General features: G+C 45.8%; 2 protein-coding genes across 2 annotated transcripts; one reads left to right on the top strand and one right to left on the bottom strand.

Moving 5' to 3' along the window:
- Positions 1 to 4,319: 4,319 nt before the first annotated feature.
- On the bottom strand, positions 4,320 to 4,535 carry EDB93DRAFT_1064088 (uncharacterized protein; the record flags this gene model as incomplete). The annotated part of the gene is made up of 1 exon (XM_041444874.1): positions 4,320 to 4,535. A coding segment is annotated over one exon (216 nt), but the record flags the coding sequence as incomplete, so codon positions are not given.
- Positions 4,536 to 11,711: 7,176 nt separating this feature from the next.
- Positions 11,712 to 15,255, top strand: EDB93DRAFT_1254091 (uncharacterized protein; the record flags this gene model as incomplete). The annotated part of the gene is made up of 8 exons (XM_041453567.1): positions 11,712 to 12,149; positions 12,177 to 12,346; positions 12,396 to 13,157; positions 13,214 to 13,374; positions 13,434 to 13,514; positions 13,567 to 14,116; positions 14,231 to 14,927; positions 15,019 to 15,255. 8 exons carry the CDS (start codon positions 11,712 to 11,714, stop codon positions 15,253 to 15,255), a joined length of 3,096 nt encoding a protein of 1,031 aa, XP_041303932.1.
- Between the last annotated feature and the right edge of the window lie 2,640 nt (positions 15,256 to 17,895).

Below are 17,895 nucleotides of genomic sequence, written 5' to 3'. Positions count from 1 at the left end.
CTAATCAGTAGAAAAGCCCCTTTACCTTATATCTCAAATCCCCATCCTATATTTAGCTGATCCTTAACATGAGACACATATTTGCATGTACTATTGATGATATATGAACAGGGTTGACCAGATGTGCAAGGGTAAGATACTTTAAAATATCAAAAATGTGATTTTCTATATTTTTGCTCCTGTAGAGAGATCCTATGTGTGTACTGGGCTAGCTATATGATACATCTACTCCAAATATACATAGACAAAGGGGCAAAAGTGCGAAAGTGTTCTATCCCCTACCATATGTTAAATGGCTCTTGGAGGAGGAGCAGGCACACAAATAAGCAAAAAAAGTGGTCTATTATATTATATTATACACATATATACCAAAATACTACTTATATATGAAAGGGGACCTATTGTGGTGTAGTGGTAAAGCTGCAGTGAGGTGGGAAGGGTGTGGGAATAATTGATATTGTGGAGAGTCCCAAAATGGGCAATGTTTTGGGTGTTGTGGGGTAATTCCCACGCTGTGTGGCCAAAAATGCGGTGTGGCAATATTTGATCAGATCTGGATCATGAAGAAGTGGTAAGGTGGGAGAAAACTGCTCCAGAATAGGTAGAACCATGCCATATTGAGGTGTCCTGATGTGTTATCTATCGTGGGAGCTGTAATGGATAACCTATCAAACCATCTAAAGTCCCAGACAAGGAAGCATAACCTGTTGTAGGTAGTCAGAGTTGGTTATGGTGAATATTGACAGTATAGCCTGCTGTGATCAGAATGGTAAGTACCGCAGCCTGAGAAGGGCTGATTGAGATGGAAGAGGAGGCAGGTATACTAGCCTGGGCTGCAGGTTGATTGATATCATTGATATTGACTCATTGATATCTGAATCACTTTCACATGAGATATAGTGACTGTGATGGTTTTGCCAAAGGTATTCAATATATTGTATGTGTGCGGATGTCCCATAGGGGCAGGATTACTATTTTGGCAAATGTTTTAGTATGTATACTGACATCCTCCATCTATAATTTACACTTAATGATTGATCACAGACGGCATCACCCCCAATGACACATTCCTCACTATTGCTCCACTTGCACCACAACCATCTACAATTGGTAGAGGGTGTGTGGGCTATGATGTGTTTGAGAGTCATTTTGGGTATGCATGAGAAGGGATTGGTGGTTTGTACGTCCTTCTTTCACAATAATTGTTATTTACATGAGGTGAATTATCGTTCACAGGACATTACTTCACTTGAAAACTTGGAATACTTCATTTAGCCTGGTCGCGTGCTTTCTCAACGCTTCGTACAATTCACTCTGTTACTCTGAAACATTTGTCTGCTAACCTCAAGAAGCTTTGCATCTCTGATGAACTGCAGGGCAGGGCCATTGGGTGAGATATTGCTGGAAAAAATAACATTTCTGAAGCAAATCCATAGCAGATCTCTACTGAGAACAATATTCTAGGGAACAACCTCCACATCGCTAGGTGGAAGAAGTATTTGGGTATTGACTTTCACAACTAAAATTTGAAATAAACACATAGTTGCAAGATGCCTGACATCGTGGAGCAGCATCAAACAATGAGCATACAATCCCCCCGCAAAGTCTACTTCAACCATCTTCAGCATCATCAGTCTCTATAAATGGTGCAGCTCATTCTAAATACTACACTCATTTAAGTGTTCAAATAAAATGAATAACACGATAGTGGTGGTGTTACGACTTGGATAGTATCTGTTGGCGACACTTGAACAGAGCAGAGCGTGTGTCGTTAATGGTCGAGGATGTCCTTGGGCTAGCCCAAGGTTAGGGGTCTTACTTGGTGAGGCTTCGGCAAGTAAGATTTAATGCCTATGTCCAAATTGGATAGCTTATGTCAAGCAGGGGCTCGACGATAAGCATATCTGCCAAGGCTTACGACACCTGAAGGTTAATCATAAGATCTGTGTTAACTAGAAGGACAGAAGTCTGACTAGTTAACAGGGACTTTGCTTGTCGACGAATTCGATGAGTAAAGATCGAGACTAGAGATTTATCCGCGATGAGCAGATAAGAGAGTAGAATATAGACAGCTGGCTAGGCTGAAGGAATCACTCTTGTTAAGAGTAGGAGGTCAAGAGCCAAGTATATTCAAGTTAAGGAACTAGATACATGGTAGCAAGTTTATATAGGGGAGAGGATGTGTATTAGTGGATGATAACTTGTACTACCAGAAAGGGAACTGGTCAAAGGGTGATACTAGAAAAGGAAGGCACATTTGAGGTGAGTCATGGGCGAACCGGAATGTGCAGATATAAAATGAGTCAAAGAGCGGAACAGGAGGTGAAATGTGCAGGGGCACGATCGTGCAACTGCGGAACTAAATATAAGTACACATGTGCGACTGCGCACCGAGTCATAGATCAAGAAAGAAAACAGGGTAAAGGGGATGCGGCATGCATTGTATCATAGGTTACCGTCCGGATGGTAAGGGCAAGGGGGATTGTCCTCAGGATCAGTCAGGGGGTGGAATGGAGCATGGGTATGCTTCGTCAGAGAAAGGGTCCGGCCAGATGTACTGGCTTTGCTGAAATGACAGGTAGAGAGTGAAGGAGAATGCGAGAATGATGAGGATAACAAGAGCAAGGTTGGGGTAAGGGTTTGATGCAAGGGCAGAGACAAGGAGGATAAGGAGAAAAATAGTAGGGGCCCAAGTGTCTAGATGTTCTTGTAACAGGTGGCAGAATGTGCATCAATAATCAACAGCTAAATAAAATTCGCGCAAATGCAATCATAGTGTCTCAACGGGCGACGCATGATCACGGACTCGTGAGATGTCGAACATGAGAGAAGGCCCACATCTTGTTGGAGGAGCATCATTAAAGCACTGTGAATGCATCGACGATACCGTGGGGTATGGACAATTGATAGAAGGTGGTGATGAACACAGGACCTTCATCGCCTGTGATTTAAACATCGAGAAATTCCTCACCCAAGGCATCATAAATCAAAGCTCACTCCAGTGGGATCATAAAGTTGTTCAGATTACATCATGGTGGACATATGTGGGTAAACCAGTGTTCAATGTTATGCAAAGTGCATACATTCAGCAGCAGTTTCAAATTTAATAATTTGGAGTCAGGTATGAAGTCACTGCAAAGAACCAATCAAAGAAGAGGACACGGACATCAAGCCTATGATTTCAAAATGTGCATACCAACATGTTATACTTGAATCAAAAAATGTCTTTAGAGTTCAGTTATTCGACCATGACAACAACTTAGACGACTGGACTCAGAATCATGTTCACGCTTCTAACCCCAGACTAGAATGATTTCAGAGATGGTCGAAACCTAATACTGCACTCAAGACATACCTTCAGCATTGTGATATTTAACAGAGCGAGCACTCAAAAAAGAGGAACACTAGATAATTTCCTCTAAGGACCTAAGTTAGCAAGGAGTTTCTTGTCAGATAGGATGCACACAACACAGACAAGTTAGGACATACTTGTCACGGGTTTCTCAGTGTGCAGAAGGTGAGAATTCGCACACCAAACCCCCAGAAAACCACAATGCTGAGGGGTGGGTAATGCCACTATGATTTGCGGTAGGAGAGTGACAGGCGACAACAACAAGAGACAAAAATCCTTTCATGATTCTTAAATATCAGGTGATTGTTGGAGTGTGGGGTATCGATTCAACAAATGCCGTTTTTATATGTGACAAGATAGCACTATAATTCTTTGTTGAATATGACATGTTCGTGTATAACAGCCAGACAGTCCACGTCAATATCTTCTAGATGGTTCGTCACTGGCGCTAAGATGTGTAATCGTTCATGTCAGCAATCAATCGCCAGCATGCTAAGGAAGCCTCGAGGTTGCAACTATTAGCTGGAATGTTCAGCATATGGGCAAAATTCTACGTCTTTGGGTGACAACTTGGTTAAAAGTCAAGGGCTTGGCCCAGGTGAATCAGGAAATCTTCCTGGGCCTGTCTTCCGGGTGGACCTGCAATAGCCATGATGAGGAAGGTGACGACTTGGACATACTGCAGCAGGGCCAGGACTAGTGATGTGCCAGGCCTGGCTTGGCCTGAAAGCCATGGCCTGGGCCTGGCTTCAGAGGGCTTGGGCCTGGCAAAAACCCAGGTCAGGCCAAAGCCCTCTGGTTGGGCCTGGCCTGGGCTTGGCTTTGGCCCAGGCCAGGGCCTCTCAATAAAAATCAAAGAAAATGATGAAAAATGATGTTTATTTATTTGAATACTAGTCAGATGGTATATCAGATAGCTCCAAATCCCAGGCAGTCCTCCCTTGAACACCAGAATCAATTTCCTCACCAACTTCTGGCTCTTAGATACGAGCCATTCAATGGCAGCCTCACAGAAGTGTGTATCGGTATAAGGTATAACTATGTTGTTGGGGGGAATCTCTTGGAGGTGTCCGTCGAGACTTGTTTGCTGCGTGTTCAGCACTGCAGCTGCTGTTTTGCATTCCTTGACATCTTGAGGTAGCATCAACTCGAAGTTGTTAGTTTTGCACCATTGTCGATAGGTGTCCTATAAACATTGATATAAACATTAATACTCAAATGAAGCGTCAAGATTCAAGTACTAAACTTACCAGATGCCGAAAGGCAATGTGGTGGTGACATGTTGAAGTGTCGCTAACAATCTGGTATGGGTAATGTTTTTTTTTCTATGAATCTGTTAGTTGGGAGGTAGCAAATCAAAGACTCTACTTACTTGCATGGCTCGCAGTCTTGAACTGTACAAGTCTTCCCATCCTTGGCCTTGTGTGCATATGGCTTGCCAAAAAAAGTGCTAATGTCACGGCTCTTTTCCTCACATCAAATGGTCGGGATTGCAGATAGGTCTTGTACATTGATGTCAGATAAAAAACCTTCGGAGTCCATGGGTGTTGCATTGCGTGTGCTCGGAGTATCTTCTGTTGATTAGAAGCATTGACAAGTAGTTATAGAACATGATAATGTAAATACATACCTGGAATATCAATTGCAGCCTGAGATGGGCTGCAAGCATCTGTAAACGATGCCTTACCATCAGCGCTTGCAATGCGGCACAGCCATTTGCCTGCAACGTTTGAACTGAGTGGTCTTGAGATGAGATGTACAAAAAAACTTACTTGTATGTGGTCCATTTTCCATACTAGTAGCACCCTCCTCATCAGATGTACTTTCATCTAGTACCGCATCCTTTGCTCCTCGTTTGCTGCCGGTTGGTACTGGTTTTTTGGTGCTGATGGCAGGCACAGGAGGCTTGTTCCTGTGGGCTGAGAGCTCTGGAGTTGCATCGTTGTTGGCATTGGTGAGTCATGACGAAAGTGTCACATTTTGTCGTGGCTGAGACACAACATGTCCTGACATGGACTCATCATCAGATACGATGATTGACATGATTAATGAACGTGACCAACTTACAGTATGGGTATGTACTTGCCTTTTCGAGAAAATTTAAAACTGTATAGTTTATATCTCTGACATCGGCCGACAGCCACAGATTTTTTACAAAGTCAAAAGCCAGGGCTCAGGCCTAGGGCTTAGGCCCAGTCAAACTACAGGCCAGGCCCTAGGCCCTAGTAAGCCTGACATTTGGGCCTGGCTTGGCCTGGCCTACATAGGGCTTGGCCTCAGGGCTCGAGGGCCTGAGGCCCAGCCCTGTACATCACTAGCCAGGACAAGCTGAAAATGATGTGGTAGCACAGCAGTACTACACAAAAGGTGACAAAACTTGCCATTCTGATGATAGCATGCCACATTGCTCGTATCCAATGGATATTATATAATTAATTAATTTTCTGCAAGTTCCTGTGACGTATCTACCATACTGCCACATCAATCAATTGGGTCACATGATGTGTTAGTCATGTAAATTGCAGCCGGTGATTTGAAAGCGGGCTGGCAGATCGCATACTATCCATGGCCAGCTTCGTCTAACAGATGGCATTGAGGTCATTCCAACAGTGGTTGGGCTGGGGCCGAGTGTTAGCTCAGATTGGGTGCTGACGAGATTGCCACTGGGTGGGCGGGAAACAAACTTGACAGGTGGACTGTTGGATGACCATTATATGTGATAAGATAGGTGGCTAAATACGATGATAGGTATGCATGTACGGGATTCGAGATATAATTCAATATGACATGAAAGTTATTATAGCTATGTTGGTAATTGGAGTGGAGGGTGGATGAAAATACGAGGAAACAAGCAAGGAGACTGTAGGTACGAGCGAGTAGGATGTGTGGAACAGAGAAGAAAAACAATAACGAGAGGAGCCGAACGTCTCACTCAGCTGGACATGTGGTGCCGGTTCCTTCCGGGCACTCTGGAACCGGCACCTTTCACATTCCCTGCTTGCCCAAACTCTTCGTGATCCTGATCTGCACATTCTAGTTACAAGCCATGCAGAATGAAGACAGGAGCCCGATGGTGCGTGAGACCCCAGTGAATATATCTGGGAAGGGCTTTACTGCCACCATCTTACTAGACAGCGCACATGTTGATGAAAATATTTATCGTTTCTTGGAGCACTTCTTGTCGCTGTTCCGCTTTCCCACAGCCAACGGAGGGTCAAAAGCAAGCAGGCAGACAGCTTCATCAATAATTGGTACAATGATCTAGGCTCGGGACCAGCCTGGCTTATGTGATGTATTGATCAGACTGGACCATCGCGAGTCTAACAATGATGGCTCCAGCTCATGCTTGCACTATCAAGTGAGCTACTAGTGGGAACAGAGGTATAAAAATTCTACGATCTTACCCTGCTCATGTGCACCAATCTCTTGCTGGCGTATGTGCATTTATCTGCAGTTTGTGCCCTTGTGGACCTTGTGCTGATATCGCAGATATAGACACTCTTTGGTCCTATTCAAGGCAGGGATGTTGTGAGGGTACTGGTGCAGCTAGTGATGTTCCAGCTCGGCTTCAAGCCCCGGGCCAGGCCAAGCTGGGCCTGATTGAGCCAGGCCCAGCCCAGGCCTAGGACACGGCCTGACCAGGGCTTTGGCCCAGGCTTCAATTTTGCGAAGCCTAAGCCACCGGCCCAAGCCATGGCTTAGCAATCTATTTCGGTATGTAAGTTTCTGTTTATGTTTATGTTGTTCTGACAATTGGTATCAGCTTCTCAGTCAATCGATCATCGATCATACCATGAGGTATATCAGAATGAGATCACAGTGAGTCGCCGTTGTCATGTTATTAAAGCTCACTGATATTTACCCCGGTCTTGAAAAGCAAACATTCAGCAATCCATGCGCCTCTACAGTCTTGCCTGGTGCTTCAACTTCGCTACCTTCGCAAACTTAATCTGTTTTCGAATCACATTCAATTTTTTATATGTGGTACATGTATATGTGTTGTATCTACCTAGCAGCCTGCAATGACCAGCACAGTCCACACAGATAATGAAGATGAACCTATCGTGCATTCTTGTCCCATGCGCAGGATCAAACCCACTGCTGCTCTCCTCCAACACTTGGAGAAGGCCGCCCTTCCATCCCAAACCAAAGCTATCAATGAATTCCATGCCACGGAGGCAGCCAAGTGTGCTTTGGAGGTTTCTGGCCAACCCAAGCCCGTGCCTCCCCCACCCACAGCTATTCCCTCGTCCAATGTGCCTCCCCCACCCTCACCTATTCCCTCGTCCAACAAATGCTTGCATCCTGATGATGCCTTCATCGACATTGAAGACGAATCTGACGATGAAGACCACAACTCAGTCCGCGAGAATGCTCATACCAACCCAAAGCCTCGTAGAAAGAAACGGAAGGCTCCAGAGAAGTCCCCCGAGTTGGTTGATGGAGATGGGGTTCTCATTGACGTTGATGTCTCTATTGCGGACCCAGGATCATCTCGGGAAGGCAAAACTGCCAATATCAACACATTCTTTGGAGCGACATTTGAGCAAACCGGGGCCAATGGCAAAGTGAAGAAACACTGAAAGTGCAGTGTTTGCCCATAAGTCTACCTTTGTACTCTCATACTACTCACTCACTCATTTGTAGGAAAAAATGTGTCCTCGTCAATGAAATCACCACCCTTCGTCGCCACGCTGAGGCCCATTTTTCCGGCAAGTATCGCAAATGGGCAAACCAACATTCATTTGAATCAATGTTACCTGGCGACATGAAGGCTCGCAAGGAGAATGCTGTGCAGCAGAGGATCAATGCCCATCTCACTGAACACAAGGCCGAACAAGTTGTACCATATTCTGACAAGTTGTTCAGACAAGCTGCCATTGAATGGCTAGTGGCAACTGATCAGGTACATCTGCCTTCCTCAATTCAAAACCATGACTGACAGCTTATTCTTCTAGCCTATACAAGTGCTTGAGCACCCCAAATTTCAAGAGCTGATTCATGTTGCTTCTCGGCAACCAACAGAGTCAGGATTCCGGGTAGGAAGGGCACTCGTGCCGAAATTATGAGAATGTTTAAAAACCACCTTACGAGGCTAAGGACCATGCTGAATGTGAGTGATTTGATGTCTGTTTGTTGTATTTTGTCTCATTGGGCTTCATATAGTGCTGCTGTCAAGGGAAACATTAATACCACCTGCGGACGCATGGCAAGCGGAGAACGTCGACGGTTATTTTGCTGTCATGGGGCATTGGATTGAAGAGAAAGTACCCATGCAATGGGAAATTGAAAGCTCACTCCTTGGGTTCACGAGAGTCAACAATGCACACAGCGGCAAGCGGCTGGGCAGGGGCCTTATTCAAAATTCTCGATCGTGTTGGGATTGCACAGAAGGTAAATCAGTTTATTTGACTACGACATCCTACAGCGCTCATATAACTTAGCTCGGGCATGTCACCTGCGACAATGCTGCAAAACGATGGGACGACACTACAAGAATTTGCACGCATATACAAGGCTAAATATAACAAAGTGTTTCCCTGGCGCCAGCGCAAAATCAAGTAAGTCCTGTCATTGTCCTGAACTCACTATGACACTCATTATTTGTGCAGCTGCTTGGCTCATGTCATTAATCTTGCAACACAGAGTCTGATCAGCACATACAGCAAAGCACTGTATTACAACCCTGCACGAACCGAAAAGTCATGAACCGACCACTAGGGATGAGATAGCCCTTGTTCGAAGTATTTGTGTCAAGGTACATTTGTTTTCATTAGAATCATATGACACTACTAAGATATATTGATGTCCTGCAGGAACAGTCATCCGCGAAGGCAAAGGAAATGTACCGGAGTGTGCAGATCAAAGCAGGAGTGTCTCAACCAACCCAAATGTTGATTGACATGAAAAGTTCGTTGGTCCTCAACATACATTATGCTTAATCATGCCGAGACAAACAAGGAGGTACATATTTCATGTTGTCATACTTCTACTCATTGATGCTTATGACTGGCTCTAGCACATTGATACTTTCATATATGAGATAGGTCGTCAAGAGCATGACTTAGCAAAATGTGCCAAAATTGACTTTCTTCAACTCTCCGCTGGTGAATGGACACGTGTCGGCCAATTTGCTGATCTTCTTTTGATATGAGAGTTTCTAATTTATGTGTACTAACTTCTTATGTTAATTTGTTTAGTATTCCGATGTCGCACAGCAAGCATTTTCATCTGAACGTGGCTCGACTCTGCACCTCGCAATCCCAGCGCTCGAAACCCTCTACAGGGCTTGGTCTTCGCGTGCCAAAATGTCAAAGTACACATCGTTCGCTACGTCCCTTCAAGCAGCTGCTGCCAAGGTAGATGAATACTACGAGAAGACAACACTGTCCCCTGCATATATAATGGCAATCTGTAAGTTGTTATTCATTAATCAATAATCACTCTAATGCTTGCAAATGTAGTGCTTGATTCAGTAGGGAAAATGACTTATTTCAAGCGCCACTGGCCAGAAAATTTGCATGATGACGTGGTAAGCACTGCGGAGGAAGTGGTGAGTCAAGCTTTTTTTGGCTTTGCACGATAGTCTGATTTTTCCGCCAGTTCAAAGCTCATTATTGTGAGCTGAATGAAGACACTACGTTTTTGTCATCATCCCAGCCCACGTCCAAGAAAAGCAAGGCAGGTGGTCTCAAGTCACTCATCCGCGAAGTCATCAGCGATTCGGAGGATGACTTACTTATGAACCCCACCCCTACTTCCATTGGCGATCCATCACGGCCATGGAGGGCCGAGTTCATGAGCTATTTGGAGACTGTTGAGGCAGCTCTACCAGCAGGTGTATCTGCCATTCGTTGGTGTGGGGTACGTTCTATGGCTTGCGCTACTTAGAAAATTTGCACTGATGTTAATTTTGCTCAAGATGAATGCACCAAGATATCCAGTATGGGCCTCGCTCGCACGAGATTACCTATCCATCATGTCGTCATCAGTCTCAAGCGAGCGTGCATTTTCACAAGGCGGCATAACCATCAGTAAACGACGGAACCGGCTTAAAGGAGACATCGTTGAAGCTCTCCAATGTCTCAAATGTGCAATACGACATGACCTTCTCTTTCGCGAGCCTGGACCATCCTCTCTCATGGAGTCGGAGGAATTTGACGACTCTGAATTGGAAGTTGACAGTGAGGAGAGGACCAGGGATGTTGTTGCAGATGAGGAGGATGCTTGGGATGCTTTGATTTTAGATGATGATGAGGACTCTGAGTAGTGTTACTACATGTATTTTCTTGTGCTACTATACTACAAATCTACAACTTTGCATACCACCAAGCCACGGCCTAGTATGGCTCAAGCCACGGCTTTGGGCTGGCTTGGGCTCATGGCCTAGGCTTGAAATATGGCAATGCCCTCCCCAGGCCGAGCCTAAGCCGGGCCGGAACGTCACTAGGTGTAGCAACGGTCTGTCATAGAAATTCCTAACCACAACAAGCTCCTAGTGAACATCTATCACTCGTTTTTTTGCAACCATGTTTCGCACCGTCTAACCTGCACCCCAGTGACCCTCTGTGAAGTACAGTACCACACTACCCACTTGAAGTTTTCTCTCTCCACTTGATGACACAAGATATACAGGATTGGCTTGCCCTTCTTTCTGTACTCGTTATTTTTTGTGCTGGCTCGAAAACAATAATATTTTAATGATCTGCAGTTTCGCCCTAATATGTTATCCAAAGGCTGGAAATGTTATGCAACATCATGTCTTTCAAAAAATATTCTAGATTCACCATCCGACCCTGCATGCAGGAACATATATCCCATTCACACTTCATTGATGAAGTGAATCTCCTCGACTCTAGTTCAACGATAATGATACACACGACGGTGAACAACAGTTATTTGAATTCGAATTCGTTAATCTTAGTTGTAGTTCCCATATGATCATTGTAAGTCACCATGCATGTACATGCAGACATATGAGAATCGTGATTGGAATGGTAAGTACTGCAGAAAGGCTGATTGAGATGCATGAGCGTGCACATGTACTAGCTTGAGGGGCAGGTCTATTGATGCTTTAAGAGTACCAATTGAACAACTATCCGTTGTATCTCGTGTACTTTTCACAGATAGGGACTAAATTACTCTTTTTGGCGAGGGTTGCAGGGCGTGTGTACATGTCGCAAGGCTGCATGTCGACGTCAACAGATTTCTTAGTTACTGGACCAGCGTTCACCGGTAGACTCCAGCTGCAGCTTTGCAACTTGAAGGTCGTCGACAGGCTATCATAGTAACCTTCGCATGTGAGAAATCATCACTGCACTATTTGGATAGACTTCAAGCCTCAACCAGTGTTACCGTAATGACTACACGACGAGAGGGAAACTTTCCTGCTGTCTCGATAGGACGTGTCCAAGGCGCATCTATTGCCAGGATTGTCTCTCGTGACAATCTCGCCACACATCCGCTCCTCTCTTCCAGTCCATCTACCCCTTCTCCCAGTCCCACACCAGAAACTCAGCCTTCCTCAGGCTCAATACCAAAGTATTATGTACCATACACGCCTAGGCAAAGGTTGCCTACAACAAGCACCACTGCCCAACCGCCAGTTTCAGTCTCTCCGCAGCATCAACAAACGGGCGGCGCGACTAGCAAGCTTCAGCTGATGAACCTCAGGGCCGCAGCACAGGGCATTGGTCTCGATACTGGATGCCTTGGATGGGCAATGTTAGAGAAACTGAGCCAAGACGGAGAGACAGACGAGTGGGCTGAAATATGGGGTGCCATTACCAAGGGCAAGGTACGTTTTCATTGACTGACAATTCAGCTCACAGAAAAGCTTCGTAGGCGTTCTCTACTACTCCCACTTGAGAAATCCTCAGGACAAGAGAAGATCACGCCTGACTTCATGTCAGATCATGTGCTCATGTGCAATCATCTATGCAAAGACGATACTCAAGTGGTCACACTTTCTGGCTTGCGCGGACACTTGTCTAGGTTCGTTTCCTCGTACTTAGCACCATTTTGACCTAATACATTTATTCAGCGAAAATTTGACGTTTCGCTCCTCACTCCCCCCAACAAAGTTACCCGACATCACATTCTCATCTCTTCCCCCACTCCCTTCAATCCCACCAGATTCTGGATACCCCTCATATGCAGTCCCAGCACACAGTACCTCCCTTCCGATCCAAGTTCGTCCACCAAAGCCACCCCTACCCCCGCGACCCACACCCGCTACCCAACCTTCGCGCCTCGCCATGCCTTTCGCTTCCCTATTCGGCGCCAAGCCCATGACCACACCCCCAACGATCGCTGCTTCCCTCCCTCCCATACAGACGCCATTAATACCTCCCTCAGAGGATCATCCCATTCTCATCAATGCATTCAGTATTTCCTGCGCAGTATATCGACATGATGTGATGCGTGACGTTCTTGCTGCCCTCAAGTCTGAGCTCACATCGACTCTTGAAACGGTTGGTGTCCCAGCGATGATCATCGAGCGCGTACAATCATTTGCATCCCCTTTACTTCCGTTCATTAGAGGACCTGCTGGGAAGAAGAAGCTTCACGACATTGGCGCAAGCCCAAGTAAATACGGAACATGGACCGTCAATCTCGATGCGGGGAAAGATCGACCCGATGAATTGACTGAGAAATTTCAGGAGTTTTATGTGGAATTAGAGGGAGAAGTGCGGACTGAAATTGAGAAAGAGAAAGGCGAGACATCGGAAGAAGAACAAGAGTCCAGGGTCAAGGAAATCGTCGAGGTGGTGGAGGGGACTCTAACTACCTTGTTTTATGATCGGTACGTGAGCAGTATAGAAGCGTCAATTTCCCTGTTCTAGCGCTGATTCCTACTAGACTATTCCTCCCATCTCACTCTGATGATGCCTCACATGATGAAGCACTATCAAGCCACATCGCAGCTCTCAACGTTCTTGATCTAGCGCTCGAGCATCTTGATGTTGATGTTGGCAGCGCTGGGTCCGAGATTGCCGTTGTAGTCCGAGCATGTGGAGAGAGTAAGTTTTCCAACTTATCCACACGTGCTGCTCATTCCACTTCATTGATATTTTCACAGCGTTATCTCAGCTAGACATTTCCTGTCGATCTCCCAGTGATAAGGCAGCTGTGCTGGTGGCAGCACACAAACTCATAGTAGGTAAGTGGAATGCACATATACATGCGTGATATGTAATTCAAATTACGCAAAGATGGTCTTTCCCGTCTTCCTCCGATTAAACTCAGCAATAGCACAAAACACCCTGAGGAACACAAGCCGCTGCAGCGAAAGGAGAGTACACTCCCAGGACCGATCGAAGCTGTGGACGTCGCGCTCGTTGCTTCTCCCGATGCGTTATCCTCACCCGATTCACAATTCGATGGGGATGCAGCTCATGGGTCACCCGAGAAGTTGTCTCTCTCGCCTAGTGTCTCATCTCCACAGGAACCACCTTCGACTACAGCATTCTCCTCTATTTCCATCCCACCCCGTGCTGTCTCGCCCCAACTGACTATCCCCCATGTCCAACAGCCGACGACAGTATCAGGCGATGTCCTCCTCCCACTTCTCATATTTGCCGTTGTCAAATCAAACCCAGCACGCCTGGTCTCGCACCTTCTGTTCACGCAGCGTTACCGTAACGCTACGTTCGCTGGTGGAGAAGAGCGATACTGTTTAATAAATCTGATGGCTGTCGTCGAGTTTTTGGAGAATGTAGATCTTGGTGCTGTAGGCGTCGGGGAAGGTGTTGGTATTATAAGGTGGGTGTTTTAACTTTTCGATATCGTTTGTTTGCCTGCTTTAAACCACTGGTCCTTCTTTCCCATGGATTAACATGCATTCCCATTCGATACGCTAACCATTGTTTTCTACAGCACCGCGGACCTCACCCCAATCCCAATCGTACGTACTACACTTTCACCAGATGCGCCTGTAGACGCACCCGGCAGTCTTCGTGGACGCGTAGAACAAGGCGTCGACGCTATCGCGGGGTCCGCTAATAAAGTCATCTCCGGCGTCGTCGACAGCTCATTCGGCGTACTCCGCTCATTCTTACCATCTGCACCTACCTCAACATCTGCTCCGGCTTCGGCGTCTGCCATGAACTCGACATTCACGTCTGCTCCTACCACAGAGGCCAGTGACGCGCGGTGGAACATGGGGCTGTTGAGGCGAGAGAGCGGGTTCTCGATTGCGAGTTTGGTGCCAGGCAGGAAGGGGGAGGGGAAGGGGGAGGATGGGCAGAGGGAGCTCGTGGAAGTATCGTCGCGCCCTGGTTCTATACGCTCGATTTATGTGAATGAGGATGTGGGAGTGGGACGGACGGAGGACGAGAGTGAAGAGAGTGACGAGAGTGACGACGACGAGGAAGACAACGAGGAAGAGGAAAGCGAGGAAGAACATGCACATGATGCAAAAAGCATTCGAAGTTTCGAGAGCATGATGAGCGGAAGTAGTGAAGGAACACGAAAGAAGAAGAAGAAGCTTGCTTCGTTGAGTAGGAAGAGTTTGACGGACCGGTTGGCGCAGGTGCCAGGACTTTCGAGGCTGTCAGGAACGGATGCACACAAGGTCTGTCTTTGCTTATTTGCGCATTAGAGTCATCACTGACGTCCTCTATCCATAATGTACACTTTTATGATCGATCTGCATCCTGTCGCAGACGGCATCACCCCCCATGACACGTTCCTCACTGTTACTCCCTTCGCACCGCAACCGCCTCGACTCGCCGACATCATCGCGCGCGCCTTCTCCCATTTCGATACGGCTTCCTGCGCCTAGCAAGCGGTTTATGGAGTGTGCGGAGGATGATTTGAGGGTGTCAGAGGTGGCGGAGCTGTTGAGGGAGTATAGACGATTGGTAGAGGGCGTGCGGGCTCTGGGTGCGTTTGATGAGTGATTTTGGGTGTGTATGAGAAGGGATTGGTGGTTTGTATGTCCTTTCACAAGAGTTGTTATTTACACGAGCCGAATTAATATTCGCAGGACATTCCTTCACTTGAAATCCTGAAATACTTCATTCAGCATGGTCGCATGCTATCCCAACGCTTCACACGATCTGCTCTACTACTCCGAAAATTTGTCTGCTAACCTTGGGAACCTTTGCATCTCTGTTGAACTGCAGGGCGGAGTCATTAGGTAAGAAATCTTGCTAGAAAAAACATCTTCGAGGCGAATTTATGATGGATCTCTGCTGAGAACAATATTCTAGGGAACAACCTCCACATCGCTAGGCGGAACAAGTATTTGGGTATCGACTCTTACAACCAACTTTTGAAATAAACGGTGGCAAAATGTGCACCAATAATCAACATGTAAATCAATTTCGCGCAGATACAATCAAATTGATCAAAAAAGAGGACACGAACGTCAAGCCTATGATTTCAAGAATATGCAGACCATGTTATACTCGAATTAAACACTAAAATGCAGACTTTGGTAGCTATTGGACCATGATAACGACTCAGACGACTGGACTCAGAATCATGTTCGCGCTTCTAACCCTAGACTAGAATGATTTCAGAGATAGTCGAAACTCAATACTGCACATAAGACATACCAGAATTGTGATATTTAACAGAGCTAGTACTCAAAAAAAAGAGTATCACTACATAGATAATTTCCTCTAGGGACCTAAGTTAACAAGGTGTTTATTGTCAGATAGGATGCACACAACACAGACAAGTGAGGACATACTTGTTGTGGGTTCCTCCGTGTGCAGAAGGTGACCACCAGGACACCAGCTCGCCAGAAAACCACAACCCCTCTGAGGGGTGGGTAATGCCACTGTAATCTGCGGTAGGAGAGCCATGGTGGCGACAGCAAGAGACAACAGTCCTTTCATGATTCCTAAATATCAGGTGGTTGTTTGAGTGTGGGTGCTGAGTGCATTATCGATTCAAGGAATGCTGCTTTTATATGAGACAAGATAGCACTATAACTCTTTGTTGAACATGACACATTTGCCTAAAAACATCCAGACGGTTCATGTCAATATTTTCCAAATTGTTTGTCACTGACGCTAAGATGTTCAATCGTTCAGGTCAGAAATCAGTCGCCAGCATATCAAGGAAGCCTCGAGGCTGCAACTATTAGCTGTAACATTCAGCTTGTTGGCAGAATTCTATGTCTTTGGGCATCAATTTGGTTAAAATTCAAGGGCTTGGCCCAGGTGAATCAGGAAATCTTCCTATCTGCTGCATGGACATGCAATAGCCGTGATAGGATCATTAGGGACTGCTCAAAGTAGCCACCTAACTTCGCCTATGCCTAAGTCTGCCTAACTTGTTTGGTCATTTGCTCAAAATCCATCTGATCATGAGCGCTTTGCAAACATGCTTCGTATCTCCCCAACTGTTTTCAAGGTGCTTCTGCACCTTATCAAAGATCATCCTGTCTTTTCGAACAATTCTAATGTGCCCCAGAAGCCAGTACATGTTCAGCTAGCAACTACACTGTACCGAATGGGAAGGTATGGAAATGGAGTATCACTTGAGGATATTGCACGAGTGGCAGGTAGCTCAGAATGTGTTGAAATTTGAATATTGCACACTACTAGTACATTAACTTAACATGATATGCACAGGTGATGTTGAAAATGCTACTGCATGTTGCTTCAATGCTATTGAAAGCTTGCATGATCTCTTCGTTTGGCCTCTCACTCCAGAAGAGAAGGAGGTAGAGAAGAGATGGGTTGACAACCACATTGGGTTCCATGGTTCATGGCGAGATGGGTGGGTCATGTATGATGGAACAATTGTAGTCCTTTTTGCTCGACCTGGCCTTAATGGTGATGCTTACTACACCCACAAAGCAAACTATGGACTCAATGTTCAGGTACAATTCATGAATGTAAGGCTTGAAAAAAATTGTTGCTAACACATACCAAATAGATTGGCAACACTCCCTCCAATCTTTGCATTGTGGATTATTCTCATGGTTTCACTGGGTCTGCTCATGATGCTGTAGCATTTGAGCACACTGCAGCTGGACAGCACCCTAACTGGTTCTTCGAAGGTGATGAATTTGCATGGGCAGATTTGGCTTATTCACTGAACCGCTACACTATTCCTGTCCACAAACAGCCTGCATCACTTCGTCCAGAAAATGCTGCCTTCGATGATGTGGTCTCTCATCTCCATGTCTGCTCAGAACACTGTATGGGAGCTCTCAAGGGACATTTCCAGTGCCTTCATGGCCTTCGAGTCACCATCAACAGCAACAGAGATCACATTAGGGCTTGTCGATGGATTACAATTGCCATCATTGTTCATAATTTGGTCATTGATGTTGATGGAGCAAGGGCAGGTGGTAAGTTTTCTGGAATACATACAGGTGTGCAGGAGAACGAGGATAGAGGTGAGGCAGATGAACCTATTGATGGTGAGGAAGATGTAGGTGTGAAGCGGAAACAGTTAGTTGCAGAGCTCACAGTATATAGAGGATTATTATGACATTAAAACTGGGTAAAGTATTATAATGGAACATACTATGTACATGTACAAAGTGTTACAATAACATTTAGAACCCACTTATTTTT

Source organism: Suillus bovinus (assembly GCF_016758785.1).
Source record: "Suillus bovinus strain UH-Sbo-P2 chromosome Unknown EDB93scaffold_68, whole genome shotgun sequence".
In the NCBI taxonomy this organism is placed as follows: Eukaryota; Fungi; Basidiomycota; class Agaricomycetes; order Boletales; family Suillaceae; genus Suillus; species Suillus bovinus.
The sequence above is the reverse complement of the archived record's forward strand: the minus strand, read 5'-3'. Positions and strand labels throughout refer to the sequence as shown.